Below are 27,439 nucleotides of genomic sequence, written 5' to 3' on the forward strand. Positions count from 1 at the left end.
ATCACATAGAAAATTCAAGAAGTGAAACTGTTCAATGCTTGAAGAGACTGCAAGATTAAGCATCCTCAGAGAGGTTTATTCGCTTGTTCATTTATTCTCTTATCCATTCACTCAACACATATGTGGAATATCTGATAAGTGCCATATGCTGGGCTCAAATAAGAATATAAATATTTGGGACCTCTTTTTAAGGAGGTTATATGCAAGCATAGATCTGAAGGACCTTGCCAAGATGCATGTAATAGAATTGAGGGGAAAACATTCGTGAATTTTAGGAAATGCAATGAAAAATTCTAAGGAATGCGAACACTTTAAAGGGTCTTGAAGGATGAGGAATATAAAGAAAAAGGGGGGGGTCAAAATGTAAAATTGTGTCTGACATTGCCATATTTTAATGCAGCAAAATTCCATGTTTCCCCATGAATATATAAATATAAAATAAATCTATGGCTGAGAAGGGAAGTCAAACGAAGAGAAAAAAGAAAGACCATTCTGTGAAGTAGCAAACATTTAGAGAACACTTAAAGTAGACTGAACAAAACCAGGTTCAGTAGTGAGAAAACGAGAGTGAATGAAGGGCATAAGAATGAAAGAGTTGGGAGTTGATGTAAATGGAAATGGTAGGGTTGGATAGAGAGAAGGAGGTGGGATGATTGTTTTGTAGGCTATGGGAGATGGCCAGAGAAGAAGTCTGAACATGTGCAAAAGAAATGTCTTGGAATCAGACTGTTCACAAGAATAATCATATTCTAGAAGGGATTCAGTCTTATGGAAGAGCCATTATCTTAAATTTTTTATAAGAGCCAAATTGGCTACTTTTCCAATATCTACATCCTCAAGATCACTTCTTTGGACACACCCTAAAAAGGAATATTCACCATGAAAGTATTCTCTAATTGGCATCAAATTCAGTACCAATAAACTACAAAAGAAAACTGTTGATTCTAAATTATGTCTTATTTTCTGGCATTCCACCTGTGACCTCAATTCAAAGTGATTATAAATGTTTCTGCTTCTATGGCTCTGTTGGAAATGACAGTGTTTTCCACAGAGGCATTTAATCTTGCACCAATACAATCAGGAGACATCATTCTATAGAATCTTCTACATATTTATTAATCAAAGGAAAGAAAGATTAAGGTACAAATGATACATTTGTGCAGTTGGCATCAGGTTTATAATGTTTACAATATTCTTTTGTGGACCTTATACCAAATATGCTAGTTCTTCTAACTGATGTTGAGAAAAAAATCTATGGCAAGTACATGCTCATGATAAGGACCAAGTGAACTCAGTAAAAGAAAAAAGGACAGTTGAGTACGTGTAGTTGTGAATTTTCATAAAGTAATACGATTTGAGTAACATGGTGTATCAAAATACCTTTGTTTCCTTTCTACAACTGTGAAATAATAAGAAGGAAAACAAACTTGCCACCTGTGATTTTAAAAATAAAAACTTTCTAAATTATTTTTTCAAAGTGCTTTTATACAAAATGCTTATAATTTTATTTTTAAGAATGAAGGCACAGGGCAGCGCCTATGGCTCAGTGGGTAGGGCACCAGCCCCATATACTGAGGGTGGTGAGTTCGAACCCGGCCCCGGCCAAACTGCGACAAAAAAATAGTCAGGCATTGTGGGCTATAGTCCCAGCTCCTCGGGAGGCTGAGGCAAGAGAATCGCCTAAGCCCAGGAGTTGGAGTTTGCTGTGAGCTATGATACCACAGCACTCTACCGAGGGCAATAAAGTGAGACTCTGTCTCTGAATAAATAAATAAATAAAAATAAATTAAAAATGAAGGCGCAGTTTGAAATGGAAACTAAACCAATGTTTCCATATGTTTGGAGTAAATTATGTTCTCCTGCTATTTCTCCCTAGTAGTCACTCATGAACTTGGAATTTGGTTCAAAAATAAATGGTAAGTAGTTACTCGTACACAAGTTGCATGTATTTTATAGCACTGAACTTTGAAAAGCCACATCTATATTGACTGATAATTGAAATGTGTCGCTGATTGGAAAACAAGAGTAGGACATCCATGTATGTGTGTCATGCATCTGTAAAATGATACAAGGTCAATTCAGTTCTTCTTCCATAATATATAGCTAGAAATCCCCTGTTGTTGGTTCTTTAAGGGCTTAGTTTACATGAGTATTAGAGTAAAAGAACAGCGGTAAGGAAGAAACACTCAGCACGTGCAGCCTGCAGAGCTCACCCATAGTGAATCCAGATTTGCATAACTTCCCCTTTCCTCTCCTCCCCTGTTTCCAGCACTGTAACAGAAATGACTACAACCACCCAAAGGTGAACCTTCCAAAGGTTTCGCTGCCTTCTGGTTTGTACAATCAGGTTCAGGGTTTTTAAAATTCTCAACCAATCACCTTCCTACAATGTGGAGTAAAACTGTTGTACAAAGTAGCTTAGCAGAGACTTTTCCCTCTCTTTTGAAGCCATCATAGAGATTGTAGTTAAGGAAAGCAAAGCTGAAATTATTTCAAATTAATATAACAATGACTTATATAGAAGTAGCCAATTAGTTCACAGCCTATATAAATAGACTACAAGCCCAGCTCAAAATAAATAAACATGATCATCCAGGGTCTGTATCAGATACTAGGATAAGTACAAAATAAAGAGCATGTTTGGCAAAGAACTCCAATTTTAAGACAAGAATTTCTGTAGTACTTAAATAAGAACTATAACATGTGATCTACTTACCCCTGCAAGGCTTTCTCCCCAAACCAGTCTCCTTTTCCCAAAGTTCTAAGAAAGACTGGGTCTTCACTTGGTGAGTCTTCACGAGTGACATTTACCTACAAAGAAAGTTTAAATCAATTTCCCATACCTGGAATGATCAAATGAATACTAATTATTAAGGATAATCCCATTTCTTGTTTCCTTTTTATAAATTACTTTTATGAAAGAAAAGAGTTTACATCACTACTGGAGGGACTAAAGAAGGATAGTACAAATTATTATGGTAACCACAAAAACTTACTCCAATATGTTGTCATCCTTTCAAGTTGTATTCAAGAAATAATAAAAATTAGGAACATTTTTTTCACACAATCCTTATCTTCATTTCCCTTTTTCTACCTTCTGTAAGGCAACCACTACAATGAATTTAGTAAGCATTCTGTCCAGATTTTTTATGTTTTTAAATACATGTGTTTTTAAAATAAACAACATAGGCTGGGGGTAATGGCTATGTCTGTAATCCTACTACTCTAGGAGACAGAAGGTGGATTGCTTGAGCTCAGGAGCTAGAGACCAGCCTGAGCAAGAGTGAGACCCCATCTCTAAAAATAGCCAGCTATTGTGGCCGTGCCTACAGTCCCAGCTACTGGGTAGGCTGAGGCAAGAGGATCACTTGAGCCCAGGAGTTTGAATTTTCTGTGAGATATGATGCCACGGCATTCTACTGATTGCAACATAGTGAAACTCTGTCTCAAAAAAATAATAAAATAAAATATAAAGAATCCAGCTATCATTCAAAGGCATATCACATTTACATGAAGCCTTCCTGCAGGTTTCTAAGTAACTACAATCCTCATAATCCACATGCTTTATTCAATAATTTCTTTTTCAAAAGCCATACAAATTACCTACATTCTTTTTTGTTGTTACCTTAACAAATCTTACACTCTTCAAAGAAAGAGCCATTGCTTTGGCATTCTCTGCCATTTCAAATAATCACTCAATAAATTGCTGAAATTTGTTTAACAGGATGCTTCATTATTAGCAAGATATTCTAGCAAACATAGGACTGTGACTTAGGGGATAATCCATAGAAGGCAAGTAAGAGTATTTTTTTGTGTTGTTGCATAAATGAAAACATAATTGGAGTAAGTTGTACTTTTGTGTTAATTCACTTCTCCCTCAAGCTCTAACATTCATAATACTTTGTGTGTCATCCACAAAGGTTAAATAGTTAAAATTCACCTACTTGAAAAATGTAATGAAGTAGAAAAACTAATTTCTTGAGACAATGCCAGACACTAAAAACACATTTTAAAAATACCATGCTTCAGGTTGCTGAATCTAGATATTGGATGTCAAAGACCAGAATTTTTTAAAATATAAAGAAGGTCTGTGCAAGGTGGAGGAAATTCAATTATTATTTTCCACTGATCCATTTGATTATTCCTCCATACAGTGTTTCAAAACCGTGGAAATTCAGTTTTTAACACTCTTACCACTAAGCTGTATCCTAGAGACACTAATTTGCATGCTGATGAGGCTTTTACAGATGTAGAATCTTCAATAGGGATTCTGATTTAAAATAAAGGTTACTGGGCTCTTTTACTTGAGGTTCTGATTCATCCAGCTATACAAAAAAGTGAAATTCATTTTCTTTGTTTGCATGTAGCCCATTATATGAAAATTATGCAATTTATTAATTCTTCTAGAGAAGTAAATGTGGGTTGCTTCTAGTTTTATTTTGGCTATATTTTATTTTTGTTGTCATATTAACCATGTTACTATGAACATTCTTTTTTGTTTGTTTGTTTCTATTAAATCATAACTGTGTACATTGATGCATTTATGGGGTTCAGTGTACTGATTTGATATACAATGTGAAATGCTTACATTGAACTGATTAACACATCCATCACAATTATATTCTTTTCTTAATAGTTTTGAAATGTACCTTTGCATCATGCACATTAGGTGAGGTTTCCCCAAATGCCCTCCCTCCTTCCACTCCCCTCCCCCTTCTACTTTCTGGACTATAGTTATGTTTTACCATTTGCATGAATATGCAGGTGATTATATATTGATTTCATAGTACTAAGAGTACATTGGATTTTTTTTTTTCTATTCTTGAGATACTTAACTAAGAAGAATATGTTCTAGCTCCATCCAGGTAAACATAAAAGATGTGAAGTCTCCATCTTCTTTATGGCTGCATAGTATTCCACTGTGTACATATACCACAATTTGTTAATACATTCATGGGTCGATGGGCACTTGGGCTGTTTCTATGTCTTGGCAATTATGAATTGGGCTACAATGAACATTGTGGTGCAAATGTCTTTGTTGTAAAATAATTTGGATTGAATGGTAGGTCTACTTTTAGTTCCTTGAGTATTCTCCAAACTTCTTTCCAAAAAGGTCGTATTACCTTGCATTTCCACTAGCAGTGTAGAAGTATTCCCTTCTCTCCACATTCATGCCAACATCTTTAGTTTTGGAATTTTGTTATGTGAGCTAATCTTACTGGAGTTAGATGATAACGCAAAGAGGTTTTGATTTGCATTTCTGTGATGATTAAAGATGATGAGCATTTTTTCATGTGTCTGTAGGCCATGTGCCTGTCTTCTTCATAGAAGTTTCTGTTCAGGTCTCTTGCCCACATATATATGGGGTTATTTATTTCTTTCTTATTGATTAGTTGGAGTTTTCTGTGGATTCAGGCCTTTGTCAGAAGCATAACCTGCAAAAATATTCTCCCATTCTGAAGGTTGTCTATTTCCTTTACTTACTGTGCTCTTGGCTGTGCAGAAGCTTTGTAGTTTGTTCAGATCCCAGCAATAGATTTTTGGTGTTGCTTCAATTGCCCAACGGGATCCTCCTCATAAAATATTCTCCCAGGCTGATTTCTTCAATTTTTTCCCTGCACTCTCTTCTAATATTTTTATAGTTTCATGTCTTAAGTTTAAATGTTTTATTCAGTGAAAATCAACTTTTGTTAATGATAAAAGGTGGGGGGGTCCAGTTTCAGTCTTCTACAGATCGCCAGCCAGTTCACCCAGCACCATTTGTTAAATAGGTAGTCTTTCCCCCACTGAATATTTTTGATAGGCTTGTTGAAGATCAAATGACAATAAGTAGCTGGGTTCATCTCTTGGTTCTCTATTCTGTTCCATAAATCTACCTCTCTATTTTTGTGCCAATACCATGCTGTTTTGATCACTATAGATTTATGGTATAGCCTAAAGTCTGGTAATATGATACCTCTTGATTTGTTTTTATTTCGGAGTAATGTATTGGCTATTCAAGGTCTTAAAGTATGACAATGGTGTTTTACTAGGGATTGCATTAAATCTGTAGGTTGCTTTGGGTAGTACGGACGTTTTAACATTATTGATTCTTCCCAGCCATGAGCATGGTATGCTTTTCCATTTGTTAACATCTTCAGCTATTTATTTTCTCAAAGTTTCATAATTATCTTTATAGAGATCTTTCACATCCTTTGTTAGGTAAATTCCCAGATATTTCATCTTCTTTGGCACTACTGTTAAAGGAATAGAGTCCTTGACTATATTTTCAGCTTGACTATTGTTGGCATATATAAAAGCTACTGATTTGTAAGTATCAATTTTGTATCCTGAGATGCTGCTGTATTCCTTGATCACTCCTAAGAGTATTATAGTTGAGTCCCTGGGATTTTCCAGGTACAGGATCATATCAGTGAAGAGTGAGATTTTGATATCCTCTGACCTCATTCAGATATACTGGATCACCTTGTTTTGCCTGACTGCGATAGCTAAGACTTCCATTACTATGTTAATCACAGTGGAGACAGTAGGTATCCTTCTCTAATTCCTAATCTGAGTGGAAATGCTTTTAATTTTACTCCATTCAATATAATATTGACTGTGGGTTTGCTGTAGATGGCCACTGTCAGTTTAAAAAATGTCACTTCTATGTTTATTTTCTTAAGTGTTCTGATCATCAAAGGATGCTGGATATTATCAAAGGCTTTTTCTGCATCCCTTGAGAGAATTATATGGTCTTTGTTTTTTATTTTATTTATGCAATGTATTATAGTTATAGATTTGTATATGTTGAACCAACCTTGTAAGCCTGGAACAAAACCAGTTTGGTCACAGTGTATAATTTTTTTAAAGTGTTGTTGAATTCTAAGATCGTATTGAATATTTTTGCATCAATATTCATTAATGATAATGCTTTATAATTTTCGTTCTTTGTTAGATCCTTTCCTGGATTGGAAATATCCAGGGTGATATTTGCTTCATAGAATGTGTTGGGAAGCATCCCTTCTTTTTCTATGCTTTGGAAAAGGTTGTATAATATAGGGACTAGTTCCTCTTTAAAGGTTTGATAGAATTTGGATGTGAAGCCATCTGGTCCCAGACTTTTCTTTTTGGGGGAGATTTCATACAGTTGATGCTATTTCAGTGATTGATATAGGTCTATTCAAGGTTTCTAATTCTTTCTGGTTGAGTCTAGGAAGATGGCTCGCTTCCAGGTACTGGTCCATTCCTTCAGATTTTCATATTTCTGGGAATAGAGTTTTTTGTAGTAATCATTGAGGATTTTATTTTTTTATTTCTGAGGTGTCTTTTATTTCTCATTTATTGTTTCTGATAGATGATATTAGAGATCTTGCTTTTCTGTGTCTGGTTAGGTTGCCCAATGGTATATTAATTTTATTAATTTTTTCAAAAAACCAACTTTTTCTTTCATTGATACTCTGAATGGTTCTTCGTTTTCAGTTTCATTTAATTCTGCCCTAATTTTGGTTATTTATTTTCTTTTGCTGGGTTTGGGGTTGGAATAGTCTTCCTTTTCCAGTTGCTTGAGCTGACTCATTAAGTTGTTGGCTTCTTCTCTTTCTGTTTTCTTGATGAAGACTTCCAATGCTATAAATTTCCCTCTTAGGACTGCCTTCGCAATATCCCCTAGGTTTTGATGATTTGTGTCTTTATTATCACTTTGTTCCAAAAATTTGATGATCTCCTTCTTAAACTCGTCTTTGATCCAGCTATCATTCAGCCTAAGATTATTTAGCTTCCATGGCTTCATTGAGTATGAAGATTCCTGTTGCTGTTGAGTTCAACTTTTATTCCATGTTAGTCTGAGAAGATACAAGGAATAATTTCTATTCTTTTAAATTTGCTGAAGTTAGACTTGTGTCTTAAGATATGATTAATTTTGGAGGATGATCTGTGGGCTGATGAGAAGAATGTATATTCAGTTTTATTAGGATGAAATGTTCTATAGGGGTCTGTTAAGTCCATTTGTTCTAGGGTCAGGTTTAAGTCTAATATTTCTTTGTTTCATTTCTTCTTGGAGGAGCTATCCAAAACCATCAAAGGGGTGTTAAAATCTCCAACTATTATACTGCAGGAAGATATCAAGTTGTTCATATTCATTTGAGTTTGCTTTATAAATTGAGGAGCATTCTGGTCAGATGCATAAATGTTAATTATCTAAATCTCTTCATATCAGGTGATTCCCTTGACAAATATGTAGTGACCTTCCTTATCTTTCTTTATCTTTGTTGGTTTAAAGCCAATTGTATCTGCAAATAAAATTGCAACCCCTGCTTTTTTGTGATTCCATTTGCTTGTATTATAGATATACATCCCTTCACCCTGAGTCTATTTTTATCCCTTAAGGTAAGATGAGATTCTTGTATATAGCAGATATCTGGTCTGAGTTTATGTATCCAGTCAGCCAACCTGTGCCTCTTTAGAGGACAATTTAAACAATTCACATTAATTGAGAGGATTGATAAGCCTGGTAGTGTTTTGGGTGTCATGTTTTCTGAATGTTCACTGGACATTTTTAATCCTTTCACCACTATGGAAATTGGGTTTTGTTCAAAAATTTCTGAGTGAGTTTACTTTGGTGGTAGAGCATTGTGCTGGTCTTTGTGGAGGATAGGTCTGAGAATATCCTGGAGAGTTGGTCTAGTTATGGCAAATTTCTTCAACATGTGTATATCATTAAAGTATTTGATTTCTCCATCATGAATGAAACTCAATTTAGCTGGATACAGGATCCTGGGCTGAAAGTTGTTTTGTTTTAGGAGATTGAAGGTCAATGACCATCCTCTTCTGACTTGAAAGGTTTCAGCTGAGAGATCTGGAGTCATTCTGATATTTCTCCCTTTGTAGGTAATGATTTTCTTACATCTGGCTGCTTGCCTAATTTTCTCCTTAATCTTAACTTTGGCAAAGTTAATCACAATGTGACTAGAAGATGCTTTATTGGGATTGAGGCTTGCTGAGGTTCTGAAACTGTCTACTATCTGAATTTCTGTATCTCTTGCAATGCTTGGAAAATTCTGCTTCATAATCTCTTGGAGTACCTCCATAATTTTATCTTTACCTTTAGGACCATCCTCTTCTCCTTCAGGAATTCCCATAAGATGAATGTTTGATCTTTTGGAGTGATCCCACAACTCTTTCAGGGAATGATCAGTTTTTGCTCTCCATTTGTCTGCCTCTTTGAGCATTTGGGAATGTTAAAAAGCTTTGTCTTCAATTTCAGTGATCCTTTCTTCTGCCTGGTCAACTCTATTCCACTATATTTTGGAAGTTCTCAAATAACTTTTTTCATTTCCTTGAGCTCTGCTATCTCTTTTCTCATTATGTCCATATCTTTGGCAACTTTGTCTTTGAATTCATTAATTTCTTGAGACAATTTTAGAACTACTCTTTGGATTTCAATTTCTAACTTTTCTTCCATTCTATTCATCTTATTTGCCATCCATATTCTGAATTCAATTTCTGACATTTCACCCATTTCTCTATGCATAGAATCTTCAGTTGTATCTCCTTTGCCATTCCTTTGGGTGAGGGGGGCAAGTAAAGGTTGATCTATTCTGGTTATTCATGTTGTCAGAGTTCTACTATTGGTTCTGCCCCATGTTTATGTTCCACCCTTTGGTTATTAGAACTGGTAGGGTGAGATTGAATTTGAGTTCCCAGGTAGTAGAGTTAATCATCCTCTTACCAAATTGCTGGGCTTTGTAATTGTGGCTTATCATCTACAACCTTATGAAGGCCCCTTTCAGATTTTTGGTGGGAGAATCTGAGGACCTACTTGTGGAGATAGCACAAGCTGGCTCTGTTTTGAAATCAGCCAACCTCTACCCTAGGGGTCCTCAAACTTTTTAAACAGGGGGCCAGTTCACTGTCCCTCAGACCATTGGAGGGCTGGACTATAGTTAAAAAAAAAAAAAACTATGAACAAATTCCTATGCACACTGCACATATCTTATTTTGAAGTAAAAAAAACAAAATGGGAACAAATACAATCACACCGCTACATGTGGCCCGCAGGCCATAGTTTGAGGACTCCTGCTGTACCCTATCCTACGAAGCCATGGTATTAGGTTTAAATCTTGGCTGTGGAAAGGTATAGACAACTGCATCATCCCACCCCCACCATTCATTTCTTTACCACTACGGAACTCCGAAGGTTAGCCTCAGAGTTTCCCCAGGTGGACAGCCCCAGACACCAGTTGCAATCAAATTGTCTCAGACAGTACAAACCCCGCTCAACAGAGAGCAATCCAAGGGTCTCCAACAGCTCAGTTGGAGCCAGGGATCCATGCCCTCACCCACCAAACTCAGTGTACACTGGCATCCACTTCTCTGCTCACTGACCCAGTTGGAGCTGGGGACCATGCCCCCACCCTCCGGTCTCAGTCCACACCCAGCGAGCCTCTGTTTGCGGGCTCTGTTGGAGTCAGGAGACCATGTCTCCACCCCCAGACTCAGTCCACATGTGGCAAGCCTCTGCTCACAGGCTCTGGTGGAGTCTCAGTCCACACCCAGCAAGCCTCTGATCACTAGCCCAGTTGGAACCACGGATCATCCCTGCCTGCAGAACTCAGTCTACAATAAGCACCCATTCTCCTACCTATGGGCACCATCAGAGCTGGGGGGCTCTGCATCCCCCCCAACCAGACACAGCCCAAACTGAAGGTCAACACCACCACTGGCTGGGCAAAGTCGTAACTGGGGACTATTCCTCCCAATTAGTGTCCCTTTCTTCCTGCATCCTCTTTCTTCCCCCCTAGTCACAGATTCCATCCTGATATTCAGTGGTCCACAGTGGTCCACACTATGCCCAGATCTCTCAGGAAAAGACCAAATACTCTGTGCTCTGCAGGAGGAAGAACTTCAGACTGCCATGAGAGGGGTGAAGGGTGGACTGGGAGTTCAGAATTGTGGGGGAAAATATTTGTTCAATTTTATGCTGGGCAGGGTGGTGTTTAGGTTCACAAGTGGGACCTCCCTGAAGAAAGAGACCTGGTGTTTAATGGCTCTCTCCAGTGAGGTAAAATGAGAGGTCTTTTTTTCCCTGCTCACTCTCAGAGAGCCTGCAGTGAGCCTCCTGCTTGGGAGAGGAGTCTCCCATCCTCTAGATGATAGGCTTTGTACCTGTAGTTTATTTTCTTGAATGTTCTTCCTTGGAGTTACAGCTTGCCAAACTTCTTTCTTGGCTCAGCTCCCCATCTTTGGCTTCATAGAGTCTGATTCTGTCCAGTTTTTCTCCCTCTGGTCAGAAGCCTCTGCCGAGGGTTGCTACTAGTCAGCCATCTTCCCAGAATTCCTCACTGTGAACATTCTTACACTTCTAAGTACTCCCCTTGGCCATCTGGTGACCACAGTGATATTCAGCAAAGAGGTATGTAGCACTTTTTCTAGGATGAGTTTGTGAACTTATTTGTCAAAACTTAGTCTTACAAAAGACAAAGGTCTTTTACATCAGAACTTTTCTGATGGCCATGCCAGAAAGAGTTCCAAAATTGCTTTGAAGGGTGCAGTAGGCACTGGCATTGGTGCATAGCTTCCCAAGGGAAGTACTTCAAAGGTGACTCTAGCACTTATTTGAGGATAAGTTCATGAAACTTAATTGACCAACCTCATATGATCATGCTTTTTCTCTGTTTTCCTATTAGATTGTCTTTATTTTTGTTGTTGACTCAGCCTATGGTTAGTCTAAAATGTCTTTATGGTGTCTTACTGAGAAAAATTTATTAATTTTAATATAATCATATTTAACTTTATCTTTTATTGTATGTGCTTAAAAATATTATTCAAGAAACCTTTCCTATCCAAAGATATTAGAAGTATTCTCCAAGTTGTCTCACTATTTTTTCCTAAGTTTTCTTTTCTCATTTAAGTCTAAAATTGACCTTGTGCATGTTGAAAATATGGATTCAATTTTATTTATGTCCTTATGCATAACCAATCATTTTGCATCTGTATTGCCCATGTCAAGTTTCCATATAGTCATGGATCTTTATCTGAGCGCACTATTCTCTTATTCTGATATACTTGTCTGGTTATGTGAGGGCCATATGATTTCCTTTATCTTAACCTTATAATAAATCTTGATATCTATTATAGTAGCCCTCAATATATTTCTTTTCCTTTCAGATGTTTTGCCATGCTGGTCTTTTGCTCTTCATATAATAATCTTAAATAAAATTTTCTCCCTGAAGCACTTGAATATTTTTTGTTATATTTCTAGATATTTATTTTGGAAATTATCATTTGAAAGCATATTTTTAACTAGATGTTACTGGTATTTAGAAATATGTATGGATTTTTTAATTATTATATAGTAAAATTTACTATTTTCTTCTTTTGGTATACAGTTTTATGAATCTAAACACAGGCATAGATTTGTCTAACTCCCAGAACAAAAACAGAATAATTTCATCACTTCAAGAAATTCCCTCATGCTATATATATAATCACATCCTCCTCAAACTTTACTCCTGACAATCAATGGTCTGTTTTGCATCATTCATCTTTTTTCAGAATACCATATAAATGGAATATTATAGTATTAATACAGTATTTAATCTTTTGAGACTGGTTTTTATTACTCAGCTAAAGGCCTTTGAGAAACACCCAAGATGTTGCAAGATCCCAATCCTGAGTAACATTTCATTGAATAAATAAATTGAAGATTGTTTATGTCTAATTTTTGTAAATTATGAATAAAGATGTTATAAACTTTGATACAGAGTTTATGTGAACTATATTTTCATTTTCTAGAATAAATACCACAAAATATAATTATTAGGTCATATGATAAATTTTTATTTAATTTTATGGAAAACTGTCCAATTGTTTTTTAGGATGGCTTTACCATTTGCATTTCCCACCAGCAATGTATGAGAATTCACTAGAAATTGGTATTGTCAATATGTTTTTAATGTTAGCCATTCCATTAAAAGTGCAGTTGTATGTTTTAATGTAATTTTATGATGTCTAATGATTTTGAACATGTCCACATTTTCAATTCTTGTATCTTCTTTGCTAATATGTCCATTTTCTTAACTAAAAAATTTGTTTTATTTAAGTGTTGATTTTTCAATGGTCTTTATATATGCTCAGTACAAGCCTCATACCAGGTATCTAATTTCAAAATACTTTTCCCAATTAGCAGTTTTCCTTTTTATTCTTTTAAGAGTGGTTTCACAGAGTACAAATTTATAAATTTGATGATGACCAATTTATCAATTTTCCTTTGTGGGTTGTGCTTTTGGTGGAATGTCTAAGAACTAACCCCAAGTCATAAAAGTTTTCTTCTAAAATTTTTATAGTTTGCATTATACTTTAAAACCTATTATTTTTTTATATTTTTATCTAAGGTATAAAGTTTATGTAAAGGTTTACCTTTTTTTTTTTTTTTTTTTGCCTGTGGATTACTAATTGCTCCAACACAATTTGTTGAAAAGACTTTTCCTTTCTCCATTGATTGACTTTTCATTAAGTATGTTAATTGTATGACTTTTCATTAAGTATGTTAATTGTAGCCATGTTGTAGATACCATTTATCAAGTTGACAATGTTCTCTTATATTATCAGTTTACTGAGAATTTTTATTATGAATGAATATTATATTTGTCAAATTCTTTCACTGCATCCATTGACATCATAATGTGATTTTTCTTTAGATAATTAATGTGGTGGCTTATTCAATATTTAAGTTACGGTAAAGTGTCAAGTTACCATGTTTTGTCACGTATAGCATGCACTTTTTGCCTAAATTTTTCAGGGAAAAATAAGTATGTGCATTATACATGGGTAGCATTGGTCAGGAGTTGGGGAGCCCAACAGACCTCTTGTGGCTACCATGCCCTCTCATGTGAGCCTACCAGGCAGACAGGGTTCAAGTCTAGGAGGATCCAGAACCAGAGGTAGCGGGCCAAAGTGGCTTCCATGGAGCACCCAGATCAGGGTAGGGAGTGGTGGCGGGGTTGGAGAGGCAGGCTGTATACATGCCAGGTGAGGACTGAGGTTTAAGGCCTGGCTGTGTGGAAGGAACTGAGAGCCCCAAGCAGGCCCCAGGGACCCACCTAGCTGTTGCTGGCCAAACACCCTCAGAAGCTCATTCTCTACCAGCTAAGAACATGGCCATCTTAGCTGTGGCCTCCATGGTGGCAGGGAGAGAAGGGCTCTCAGGAGAGAGGGGTGGGGCAGCCTTCACAGATCAGGGAGCTATGAGAGGGTGGTGCAATCTACGTGTTTACCAGGGAAGTGTTAGCCCTCCACAGATTATCTCTCCCAGCTGAGAGCCAACCACTTTCTCAACTGGCACTTTCTTGAAAGTTTGGACCAAAAGCATGGGTGTGCTTTCTATGTGGAATTGCATTATGCATACCCCAATATGGTATTTAGTGTCCAATACAGTCACCACCAGCTGCATATAGCCATTCAGCTATTGCAATGTCACTACTGCTACTTAAAAATTGTATATTCAATTTAACCTAAGTATGTTAATTTGAATTTACATAGCAAATGAAACCAATGGCTACTGTATTGGATTGTCTAGATAGAGAACAAATCCATTAACAAAGAAAAATACAGTAAACAATGATGATCTTGGTAAACTCTTATTAATTACAATAACATGTCTACATGAAAGTAGAAGAAACAAAATCATATCATCTGCAAATAATTTCCATTTCTTCAAATTAACCAAATTAAATTAAATACGCTTTTTCTGAGAAGCAGTAGTGACACTGCAATAGCTAAATAGCTCTATCCAGCTAGTGGTGACTATATTTTGCTATGTATAAAGCTATTCCACATTTCAAAACATTTAACTTTTTCTTGACTTACTACAATAGTTGGGATATCTAATACCACTCTGAACAAAAGTGGTAATAATGCACATTTTTATCTTGTTCTTCATCTAAAAGGAAATGTTTCTCAGTTTTTGCTATCATGTATATATAAACATATATATACACAAATAAAATTCTGTAAGCAAATGTCTTCCACATTCAGAAACATTGAGTTTGAGCATTGTGTTAAGTCAGTATGTTTAATCAACATGTTCAAACACTTGTTAATTCTATGAAACAAAGCCATGTGTATAAATGGCATTTAGTAGACAAGAATTTTTGAATTGTACTTTTTTCTAAAGGTAGTTTACAAGATATATTGAATAGAATCAGGAAAAAGATCAAAAAACATTTGAATTATTATTGAACTCTGTGATTTTGTCCACCAACCATGTTCAATTGTGGTTCAACGTATTTATGGAGAGAGTTCATTTTCAATGCAATACAACTGCAAGAATATATGCAGCATTCTTCAGTGTTTTATAGTTCACTGTGAGAGGAGGAAGTCATGTTTCCAGGCAACTGAAATGAACTGATTGAAAGTACAAAGAACTAACTCAGCTTCTACTCGAAGCAGTACCAGGTATTAACAGACATCAACACTGCAAGCATTCAGTCTCCAGTTTTAGAACAATCAATTTGTGCATGTCTAATGGGGAAAAACAAGTATTTCAAAGTTTGTTTTATAATGCTTTTCTCTTTGTGTAGGTAAGTTTAATGTAAAAATGAAAATTGTTTTAGGCTTACATAAACGGAACTGAACAAAGTGAAATTCATTAGTAGCTCAGCAGATCATATTGGGGTCTCCTAACTCACAGGATTTTCTAAGAAAAAGCTAGTTTAGCTCAGCGCCTGTGTCTCAAGCAGCTAAGGTTCCAGCCACATACACCTGAGCTGGCAGGTTCGAATCCAGTCCGGGCCCATCAAACAACAATGACGGCTGCAACCAAAATAAATAAATAAATAAATAAATAAAGCTAGTTTGGTGGTAACAAGGAAAGTGTCTTGGCCAAGGATACCCTGTATAAATTTTATAAATACAAGGAGAAACAAGCTTATATCAGTATACTAAAAAGAAAACATACAGTTTTAGAAAATTCCTTTCTATAGGTTATTTGCCTGCTAATTTGAACTTAATTGTTGTTAATATTAATCACCTCTTTTTCTGTTTTTCACCATTTTGACTTAAGAATGCTCACTTTGCCGTCCGCTTAAGATTTAACATAGTGATTCTAATACATTAATATCATAATTAATAAAATTAATATATTAGCCCTTATTAATTATCAGAAAATTAATACAATTAAGAATCATAGTAGCTGAACTGAAAATTTAAGTTACTAAAAATGTATCCCTAACTTTAAAAAACATCTTCCATGTGTCAAGAGAGTCAAATACATTGTCACTGCTTCTCCCTCTGAATCCTCACAGTGCTCTGAAATATTGCCAAGGGAATTGATTCCTGTGGTGTAACTCCTCCACTGTTTATGAAACTCATTAAAAAACAGCCACCACTAATGCACCTGTCTTCATCTGAAGCTGGTTATGAGGCACTACTTCTTTTAAGCAGTGCAATCTGCAGTAATAGGGTGGTCATGGAAGCCTGCCAGAAATCCGTCTCAATAAATAAACACATCTCTCCATGATAGCAAAGAAGTGGCAACGTAGGAAAGAAAAAATAAATCCAGATCATTAGCACAAAAATTCGCCTGAGACTGTTCAAATCATTTATATACACAAGGAGTTTCAATAATAAAACGGTAAATGGTAAACTCTAACAACCTATCATATAAACCAGAAAATATCAACATTTTTTATCTTGTAACAGTGGAAAATACAAGATACAATTTTATTCATAACTGTGGCCAAACATGTCATTTTATGATGACTTTTCAAGAAGACAGTTCCTGTGTTCTACTTCTGTTCAGATATCAGTTAAAAGAACAGGTATGACAGAATTAATATAAACAGGCATAAATATTGTTTTCTTCATTTTTGTGTAACATTCCATTGGTGTAAACACTGACATATGTATGCAAATACTTGAATCAAAAGTAGTTAGACCAAGAAGGACTATCTAAAACATGATGCAATAAGACGTATTGTCTTTCCCGTATTCTACTCACTGTAGCTCTATAAATCTCTCTCTACATGAGCTATATTGTAACAGAGTCAGTCATTGTGTAAATTAAAAGATATAATTTAACTTCTTTTTTTAAATGACAATAATAAAAATGAAAACTAGAATATAAGCCCCATTTTATCAGCATTTCCTTCTCCATCTCTTTCTATACTTAATGCATACAGAGATAGGAATTCTTTTTAAGAATAACATAAGGAAAAATAAATTCAAACAATGGGTTATGATGAAACAAAACTTAAATGTAAAAATAATTATATCTTTACTGTTGAAATTAATTTTAGTAATATTATATTATTAATCTAAATAAATTTCCATTTTTCAATTCACTTCACTTCTTAGTTGTAAAACGTGAATTAGAATAGATTTATATTGTTGAAAAACTAAAACAATATCAGGAATAAAGTACGGATTCCCACTCACATCCCTTGGCTGCCACATTTTTTACCACTTCTCCTGTAATTTATCACTTTTAGTAGCTTCTTAGTATCCATTCAATATTTATTTATAATAATGCAATAAAACCTGAATAAATTTCTATCCTTATAGCAGCAGAGTGTTAAGCAACTTGTCTAAGGACACTCGAATGACTAAGTTCCATAACCAGATTCAAATTTAGTCCATGTGATTTCAAAGCCCAGATGTATCATTTATGGAAAACCTAATGCTTCTAATAACTAGATGGATTTTTTAAGTACCATAACCATTTTGTTCTTTATTATATTAATTATGGAGAATTTTCTATTCCCACAGATGTATCAGTGGAATCTGGCATCTTGATTATTAACACATAGGCTACTTACTGGTCTTCAAAGTTAAACATTTCCTTCCTCCTGCATAATTTTTTGGAAGATCCATTGTCAAACATCTTTCCAGCAGTGTCAGTGTCAGAAGATGGTCAAACTAATGCAGCACAATTCCCTGCTACTTCAGCCTGGGCTCCTGCGCAGTATCACTGTCTTATCTCACAAAACTTACCTTTCCTTTGCTGATGATAAAGAAGGTATCTCCTCTTGCACCCTGCCTGATAATATATTCCCCATTTTCATAGTGGGTCTGAAAAATAGAAACAGCAAGAAAAAGAACATTAAAAAAGGGGTAATCTACCAAACAGCTTAACCTCTTCAAACGCCAGTTCCCAAGGATGTATGCATCCTGCTGGAATTTTATCCAACTCTAGAATCATCATGATTTAAAAATGAGTAATAGTCAATATATGGAATCAGTACAAAGATATCACATCTATAATACTCATTTTCAAAACTGTTTTGTTAATGCCATTTTTCCAGGTAATTATATTCATACCTTGAAATTCAGTCATTTCCATTATTTGATGAAAATATTCATCAACTGAGCATGAAATAAAATAACAGAGTTGCTAATTAAACTGGTCTTCCTGTATTATTTTATTTTTCACTTGCATTTTACTTTAATATTTTCATAAGAAGAGCCTATACACCTAAGAAATTACTGTGGCATCTAAAGATCTTCATTTGAAACCAGGTCGACTTTTAGTGTGTGTGAGATGGCCGTTTTTTTTCAAAGCACCACTTCATGCTTTAGGGTCCTCACTTCAGCAATTTAGATTTGACCCTGTCAAACAAAACATCTTAATTTTATGAACTGAATGGTTGTCTAGCATCTATGAGCTCATAAACGACCAAAGGAGGAGTAAGGTAGGGCTGTAAGAGGATTATCACAGTCAGTGTGTCAGTATTCTGACTCAGATCCTACCACTAAGTCCATTCCCAGGGTGAAGATTACTCCTGCAATGAGCAAAAGTAATTTCTATGAGGAGAGGTGGGAAAAAGCATATTGCTGGGTCAGGAGGTATAACACAAAAATGAGCACGGCCATCTGCCCTTATCTTTCTCTGTAGCTTAGCAGGGGAGCCATAATTGGGGAGGAAATCATTATTTTGCACACTCTTAGGAAACAGATTTCATGGCTTACATGTAATATCCATTAGGCTGATGGCTATGATTTGTCCTTATACTTCACAACCATTTTTCTTAACACTTTTTCTAGTCACTCTTAAAATGGTCTTTTGTTAGTATTTGTCATTGAGAAGAGGCATTACTTTTCTTTGTATATTAGGAAATTAACATATTACCCTAATCTGCTACTTAATTTATTTTTTTACCGCAAAGTAATTTATTTTCCTGGTAACAAAATTTTATGGAAGAAAGTTCTTCCATATTCCCCAATCTCAACTGCCAGATGTTATTTATCGTGTGCTGTGCACTCAAGACTTTTTTCCTATCCTTTCAAACATACATACATATATATGTGTAGAGAGCAGACCATGAGGCTGCAGGGTCCCCACAGCCTGGGTAACACTCAGAGAATAAACACCCGACTGCTTCTCCTCCTTTCCCAAAACAACCCTATTCCCTTTTTTTTTTTTTTTTTGAGATAGAGTCTCACTATGCTGCCCTCAGTAGAGTGCTGTGCCATCACAGCTCACAGCGACCTCAAACTCCTGAGCTTCAGCCATTCTCTTCACTCAGCATCTTGAGTATCTGGGACTGCAGGAACCCATCACAATACCCAGCTGTTTTTTTGTTGCAGTTGTCATTGTTGTTTAGCAGACTGAGCTGGGCTAGACCCCACCAGCTTTGGTGAATGTGGCCAGTGCCCTACCCACTGAGCTACAGGTGCCAAGCCATATATCCCTTTCTCTGTGTTCCCTCTGCCAGAAGTCACTAGCTCTTTCTTTGTCTAGTCAATTTTTAGGAACTATGCAGAAATTCTTGTGATCTTTCCCTTTTTACCTGCTAACATTTGTTAATGAAGTTAAGTAGAAACTATTAACACGGCTCAGTGCTGGTAGCACAGTGGTTATGGCACTGGCCACGTACACTGAAGCTGGTGGGTTTGAGCCCGGTCTGAGCCTGCTAAACAATGACAATCGCAACAAAAACATTAGCTGGGCATTGTGGTAGGCACCTGTAGTCCCAGCTACTTGGGAGGCTAAGGCAAGAGAATCGCTTAAGCCCAAGAGTTTGAGGTTGCTGTGAGCTGTGATGTAATCGCACTCTACAGAGGGTGACATAGTGAGACTCTGTCTCAAAAACAAAAAAAGAAAGAAACCATTAACAGAATTTGTCTTTGTTAAAGTTATTTATATTTTCCAATCATGTTATAAAACCCAAAATATGTCTTTTGTCTATGCTACTTCCCCAAAAACGATCCTGCAGAGATATTATAAAATACAGCTGATTTTGTGCTTTGGTGCTGGCTGTAGCCACCAGCTGAGTCAGACCTCCAGACTCCATCTTTTGTCTCTGTGTCTTCTCTTGTGTTTTATTTTCCTCAATCACCACTGCTTCCACTTTTGTCCTTCCCCTTCTCCAAGCAGGCTTGCAAAATGTATGCATACAAATAACTTTTTCTCAATAAAAATATGATTATAGAATGCATATTCTTCAACAGATCTATTTCATTTAACAAAATGGAAAAACATAGCATGCAGATTTAAAAAACAAAGTCACAATAGTCTACGTTCTTGTATTCATTTAGCAAACATTTTTGAATACCTTTGAGTCCAGCCTTCTCATAGGCACTGATAATACAAAGATGACTAAGACAAAATCTCATAATAGCACCATCCATAAGCATATCCAATATAGTGGTCACCAGCCATTTGGGGCTATTAAGCCCTTAAAATATGGTAAATGTGACCAAGAAACTGAATTTTTAAATTAATTTAACTTAAATTGATACCAGAATTTCTTCTTCAATTTCTTTTTCAGAATTTCTTCTTTCTTTCTTTCTTCCTTGGTCTTGAGCATTCGAAGAATGAACCCAGGGACCACGGATCAGTGGTAAGATGGGATTTTATTAGACAGAAAGGAATACAGAAGCAGTAAAAAAAAAAAAAAAAAAAAAAAAACCACCAGAGACTCTGGCAAAGGGGAAAACCCAACTCGGAAATCTCTCCTGTTTCCTTTGTCTAGGGTATATATTGTCTGGAGAATTACATTTTGGCTAGGATTTGGTAGGTGGAAAAATATCCTTTCAAAGTTGAATGCAGTCTCTCTTCTAGGGCAAGGTTATTAGGTCTTTGCAGTTTTTGTCTCAGGAAAGGGATTAGGGTGTGTGTTCCCTACTCAAGGGGGAAGCACCCAGAAAATATCTCAGGCTGCTTTTATTCCAGATCTTGTTAGAGCCCAGAGGGTGTGGCCTGGAAAAGGCAGCCTGTTTGTGCCTGGAAATGGGGGTCTGACTTCTGAGCTCACCTGGGCCTAGAGAATGGGGAAATCCCTGTCTAGCCCTGAGTTGGGGAATCCTGTATCAAAATGATTTAAATTTAAGTTCAAATAGTCACACATGGCTATAGCTACTGTTTTAGCAAAGGTAACGGTTAAAGCTGACAGTAAAATTCATAGCAGTGGGACAGGGGCAAAGGTATTCATCTCTCCCACTTTTGAAGTTTCTTTCCATGTGAATGAAGCTGAATTAGTGAAACTCAGGACCTCCATCTTCTTCCCTCACTCTGCACCACAGGTTATAACATGACTTATCTGACTGGTATGTTTTAAAGTGATCAGCCATGTATGCTTATCCCAGCTTCTTTTCTCTTCTTCATGGGAGGGCTGGCATTTCTCCTGCTTCTCTAGGGGAAGATTCTTCTCTCCATCACAGTGAAACCTGTCCACGTGGGCTTCTTGGACAGGACAGGTAATTCTGCCCAATGATAGGGAAGGCTATGTGGCTCTTGCACCTAAGCAACCTCCTCTACCTAGATTTTATCACTAAAATGGTAATATTTTAGCTCCATTTATCTTACTCTTTGTCTTATTTCTTACTTGGTTCCTAACTCAAGATCACTCAAACCCCCCAAAATAATCCAGTATGCAAAATGTAACATTATATGTGATACATGAATAAGAGCATGGTCTGGAAGAGAACTGACTCTTGCCAAGGTTTCTTGAGCCCCAACTGAAAGATGAGAATAAGGTCACTGCTGGTCAGCAGGAGAAAGCCACCGCGAAAGAGGAGTGGCTTTGTCCTGCTGAGCATCAGTGATCACATAATGATAGAGGATGTAAAATTATTTTGGAGAATGTAGACAAAATACAAATTTCCCAAAATTGAAGAATTCTTAACTCATCTGAGCTCATTCCTCTAGGTCCTTTTAAAAGCACATCCCCCAGGTAAGCATTTCCTAACCTCAGCACCATGGACATGAATACACACAGGCACATAGTACCTGGCAGAGTACTGGGCCTGTCCTTATGAAACAGGATTCCCCCATTCTCTAGGCCTAGGTGAGCTCAGAAATCAGACTCCCATTTCCAGACACAAACAGGCTGCCTTTTTCAGGACACACCCTCTGGGCTCTAACAAGATCAAGAACAAAGCAGCCTGAGATGGGTTTTTTGGATGGTTCCCCCTAGAGTAGGAAGCACAACCCTAATCCCTCTGGGAGACAAAAACTGGAAAGACCTGATAACCTTGCCCTAGTGGGGGGACGACATTCATTCCTTAATGTACTCATTAACTTTGAAAAGATGTTCTTCCACCTCCCAAGTCCTGGCCAAGTGTAATTCTCAAGACCTAATACCCCTAGATAAAAAGCCCAGGTAGAGACTCCCCAGTTAGTTCTTTCCCCCCTTCCAGAAGCTCTGGTGCTTTTTACTTCATCTGTATTCGTTTCTGTCTAACAAAGTCCTCTCTCGCCACTTATCTGTGGTCTGTAGGTTCATTCTTCAAATCCCTGAGACCAAGGATCTACTGAGGAAGAAATTCCAGTATCACTTATACCCAGCTCTACTCTAAGATGTTTAGCAGCACCACTGGCCCCCTCCTGCAAGATGCCATCAGCACGGAATCCCCAGTTGTGGAAACCAGAAATGTCTCCAGATACTGCAAACTACTGTGTTTGGAATCAAACTGGCCCTAGTTGAGAGCCATTGTTGTGAAATCTTTCATGTTTTTAATCGCTTCATCTAAAGAATTGAAAACTTGGCAGAATACCCAGATATAGTCAAGCTATTTAATTCATAAAAATTGTCTAATCACTTTCTTAATATTATCTTATATGAATTTTGTAACTGGACATCCACAATAGTGAATTTAAATTATTTTAGTTTGCCTAAACTGGCATTCACTGAACATATTTCCATGCTGCCTAAGCTCATAAAACCCAGGGGTCCAAAGAAGAGCCTATGGAATAGTGGCCAAAGGCATTCCAGGTTTGGGGAAGATAATATTCATCCCGTCATAATGCCAGGACTATAATGACTGTGCCTTCCTGAAATGTTTAATTGCACCTGAGGGGAAGATGATCAGGCATGCTGATTCTTTGAAAGGACCTTTAATTATGGTTAATCAAATGCCAGGAGTTTCACTGTTTCTTGAAGGTCACTTTGCAGCACTGCTATTTTCTTTTCTTTCTTTTTTTTTTTTTGATAGAAAAAATTAATCAATTTACATTTAGTATAATTATTGACAGGTAGGTACATGCTAATGACATTTTATTAATTGCTTTCTGCTTTATAGTTTTTTATTAAATTATAACTGTGTACATTTATGCATTTATGGGGTACAATGTGCTAATTTGATATACAATGTGAAATGCTTACATCAAACTGATTAACATAACCATCATCTCACTTACTTATTTGTTGTGGTAAGACATTTACACTCTTAATAGTTTTGGAAAGTATGTTTGCGTTGTTCATTTTTGTAATTAATTAATTAATTAACTTTTTATTTTTATTTTTTTTTTTTTGAAACAGAGTCACTATGTTGCCCTAGGTAGAGTGCTGTGATGTCACAGCTCACATCAACCTCAAACTCTTGGGCTTAAGCAATTCTCTTACCTCAGCCTCCAGAGTAGCTAGGACTACAGGCACCTAACACAACCCCAGCTATTTTTTAAGATGAGCTCTGGCTCTGGCTCAGGCTGAGGCTGGAGTCAAATCTGTGAGCTCAGGCAATACACTGCCTCATCCTCCCAGAGTGCTGGGATTACAGGCGTGAGCCACTGTGCCCAGCACCTTTTTCTCATTTCAAATTTAATCAGGGAATGAAACCTTAGTGATTAGACTGTTTTCTTTAAAAAGTTTCCATAATTATTAGGATAAAAACAATTCTAACACGGCCTACAAGACCATGCACAGTCTGCTCAGTGCCATAGTTTCCAGCTTCTCTTCACTCTCTACTAGTTTGTCTCAAGCCCTACTGGACCTCTGAGGTCTGTGCTGCAACTGTCTCCATCAGAACTAAGCACTACCATTGCTGCTCACCTAGTAACATCCTATTTTTCTTTTAAGATCTTAGCCTTCCCTGACCTGGCATAACCATTCACCTACCACCACCACCACCATACACAGACACCATGACTGAACTAGGTCTCTGCACTGCCTGAACTTACAGTACCATATAGCTCTTTTTCATTGACATTTTAAAGCATGTACTTATTTATTTACTTGTATGATTACTATTCACCATATCTTAAGTGCTATGAAGGCAAGGACCTTGTCAAATTTTGTTTACCATAGTATCTCCAGCATCTAACCTCATGCTTGGAACATAGCAGGGACTCAAACATATTTATTGCATGACTGAAGTAGTCCTCCTTAATCCCCATCTTTAGCATTGCCCATAGATCATTAGAAAAGCTCTACTTCCAATACGTGTGTGAAAGTCCAGGATTCCTCCTCTATCTCTACTGCTACCTTCCTTGTCCAACACACTCAACACACTTCTGCAATGTCCTCCTTCCCAGCCTTCCCATCTCTTGTCCAATTACCCCACCCCACACCATCCTGTCTATTATCCTCACTGTGATCAAAGGGACCTTCAAATAACAAATCAATTAAAATCACTCTACTTCTTAAACACTTCCCGTAGCTTCTTGCTACAACTAAAGTTATAAGCAGCATACCATGGTCTGGAAAGTTCTCTGTATTCTGACTCGCCTCTACCTCTCCATCTCACTCCCTCCCATTCTCCCCCTTACTCATTCTGTTCCAGACACACAGGCTTTCTTTCAGAGCCTTGTACTTACCAAGACAGATCCCTTCTCAGAACTTTGCATTCAACAGGCCCTCTATCTACAATAGTCCTCAAGATTTTTGTCATTACCTGTTCTCATCCTTGGGGCTTGGCAAGGCGTTTTCTGGCCAATTCTACCAATGGGCCCTCTAACCCCATTCACTCTCTATCCTATATTCCTGCTTTTTTTTTTTTTTACATATGAGAAAGCTATCCCGAGTTGCCAAACAGCTACTGCACATTTGATTGAGTACGTGATAACCAACACAGCTTTAAACTGCTGTAATAGACTCTTCTATGAGTAAAACGCCTATCATACCCTTCGTGATTTAAAATGATCATTCTTTTGTTTGCTGTCACTCCCCTCCCCTGATACCTGCTGCTCAGAGAGTGTAGCAGATATTTTGCTGTATTCATTGTTTTTCTTACTTAGAACAACGCCTAGCACAAAAGAGGCATTCAATATATATTTATTTGTTGAACGATGACTAGATTAAGGCTGGAATTGGCCCAAACCTTTTCATTTTGAATGGGAAAACAGAGTTATAAATCATGAATAAGAGGGATTAATAAAGAAAGAAAATGGATAGCACATCTAAAGCAAAACATCCCCCCTAAGGTGTTAACATGGAATAATATTTCTAAAACTTGAAAGTTAGGAAAAAGTAGTCTTCTCTCTGCCACTAAAAATAAAAACAAAGAACTAAGTATGGCTTTTATTGTTTATGTGTGTCTCTGGGTTATCAGAATTCAGCATTAATATGTAAATGTACATTTAGACATTTAAAATTCTGCACATGCTTGATGACACTTGGCAGAGGCTCAGTGCAACACTGGACATGGCACTTGGAGCCCTTGGTGGTGGCTTCTTTGTGAACATGTCTTATTTATTTTCTTTTGCCAGATCATAGTCACGATTATTGACATCAAATATGCTGTATTTTTAATAGTAACTTTATTTATAGCCTCTGACTCTAACATTAAATTTCAGTTAATATAAACTAATACACAGTATATCATTCTGAAACAAATTCTTACCTTAAACTATTTCTGTTGGAGATCATCTCATTATTTCCCTCTATATTAATGATATTTAACATTAAGTTTGGACTCATCCTTAAGTCTTTTGGAAACACAGAGCATCCATTAATTGATATTATTCTAATGATAAAGGCATATGAAATACAGACCACTATGGTAATTGCTACTGATTATAAAAATAGTGTAATAAATATGGAACTACCTTTGTATGCACATTTTATTTACATATGTACAGATATATACATATATATTTCTTTTTTTTTTTTTTTGTAGAGACAGAGTCTCACTTTATGGCCCTTGGTAGAGTGCCGTGGCCTCACACAGCTCACAGCAACCTCCAACTCCTGGGCTTAAGTGATTCTCTTGCCTCAGCCTCCCGATATACATATATATTTCAACTCAACTCAAACTTGAATGTCTTACAAATGTTTGAAGCAGAGAATAACAACTGAAAAATTGCTCAGTTAAAAACAATATGAGGTTTCATATAGGTATCATGTTCCCTACCTCATTTTTTTTAGAATATAGTTATATTTCGGAAGACAAATCGTCCATCAAGATGGAGAATAATTTTCTTAAAAATATTGGGATCTGCCTTCTGGAGCAAAAATTCTCAAGAGAAATTCTTATCTCTCCCTAATACCCCGTATTTATTCCAAAGAAAAGACCTCTTCATAGTGAAAGGGATCATCAAATAGCTTAGTCAATCAAAAAATGTACCAGTCAGGTAGACAATAAATAAAGCATCTATTGGCTTAGAACGTCTTTACTTGGCAAAACTCTGCCCACTAGACATGTCTAGGTCAAATTACCTAGGGTGCCAAAAAGATGGGAAGTGAGTCATAACAACATAAAATTCTTCACGTTGCTATCCTTGGATTTTAGTGGTTTGGAATCTAAAGTTGCAAGTAACATGCATTCTGGAGTCAGTGATCACACCTACAATCTAGGTCATTTTCTTCTCTGCTCCAATCCACAATCACCATGGATGGGTACCCTCTAGAACCAGAGCGGTAACATTCTTGAGTGAATGTATGTTGTCATAAGTGAGCCATTTCTCTCTCATGGAACAATAATTGTCAAAAGAATTCTCATGAAGTATTTTCTTGGATAATGCTCACCTCATTAAGCCTCCAATTTTAATACTGCATCCTTCCTAGTCTCTAAAAGAAAATTAATTTTTCCTTATCTTGCCACCCACCAATTAACCAGGACACCAAAGAAAATAAGTCTGAAACATTTTCTTCTAACTACTTCCCTTTCTCATACCACCACTATTCTGTCCCAACCAACTGGACATCTGGGCTATACTAGGATACACATCTCTTTTACTATAGAGTTGTGTTTTTTTTTTAATTTCTGTGCTATGTCTCATCTTCCATTCAGGACACTCCTTTTA

General features: G+C 36.7%; 1 protein-coding gene across 2 annotated transcripts in view; it reads right to left on the reverse strand.

Annotated features, from left to right (window-relative positions):
- PRKG1 (protein kinase cGMP-dependent 1) overlaps positions 1 to 27,439 on the reverse strand; it is a 1,327,126-nt gene that overhangs the window by 204,792 nt on the left and 1,094,895 nt on the right. For both annotated transcript variants that reach the window (XM_053583838.1, XM_053583837.1), the window contains exons 6-7: positions 17,971 to 18,048; positions 2,717 to 2,811 (exon numbers count right to left, since the gene is read on the reverse strand). In XM_053583838.1, coding sequence (XP_053439813.1) covers positions 2,717 to 2,811; positions 17,971 to 18,048 — 173 coding nt within the window. The remainder of the gene's footprint in view (positions 1 to 2,716; positions 2,812 to 17,970; positions 18,049 to 27,439) is intronic.

This window comes from Nycticebus coucang, chromosome 3 (assembly GCF_027406575.1).
Source record: "Nycticebus coucang isolate mNycCou1 chromosome 3, mNycCou1.pri, whole genome shotgun sequence".
NCBI lineage: Eukaryota > Metazoa > Chordata > Mammalia > Primates > Lorisidae > Nycticebus > Nycticebus coucang.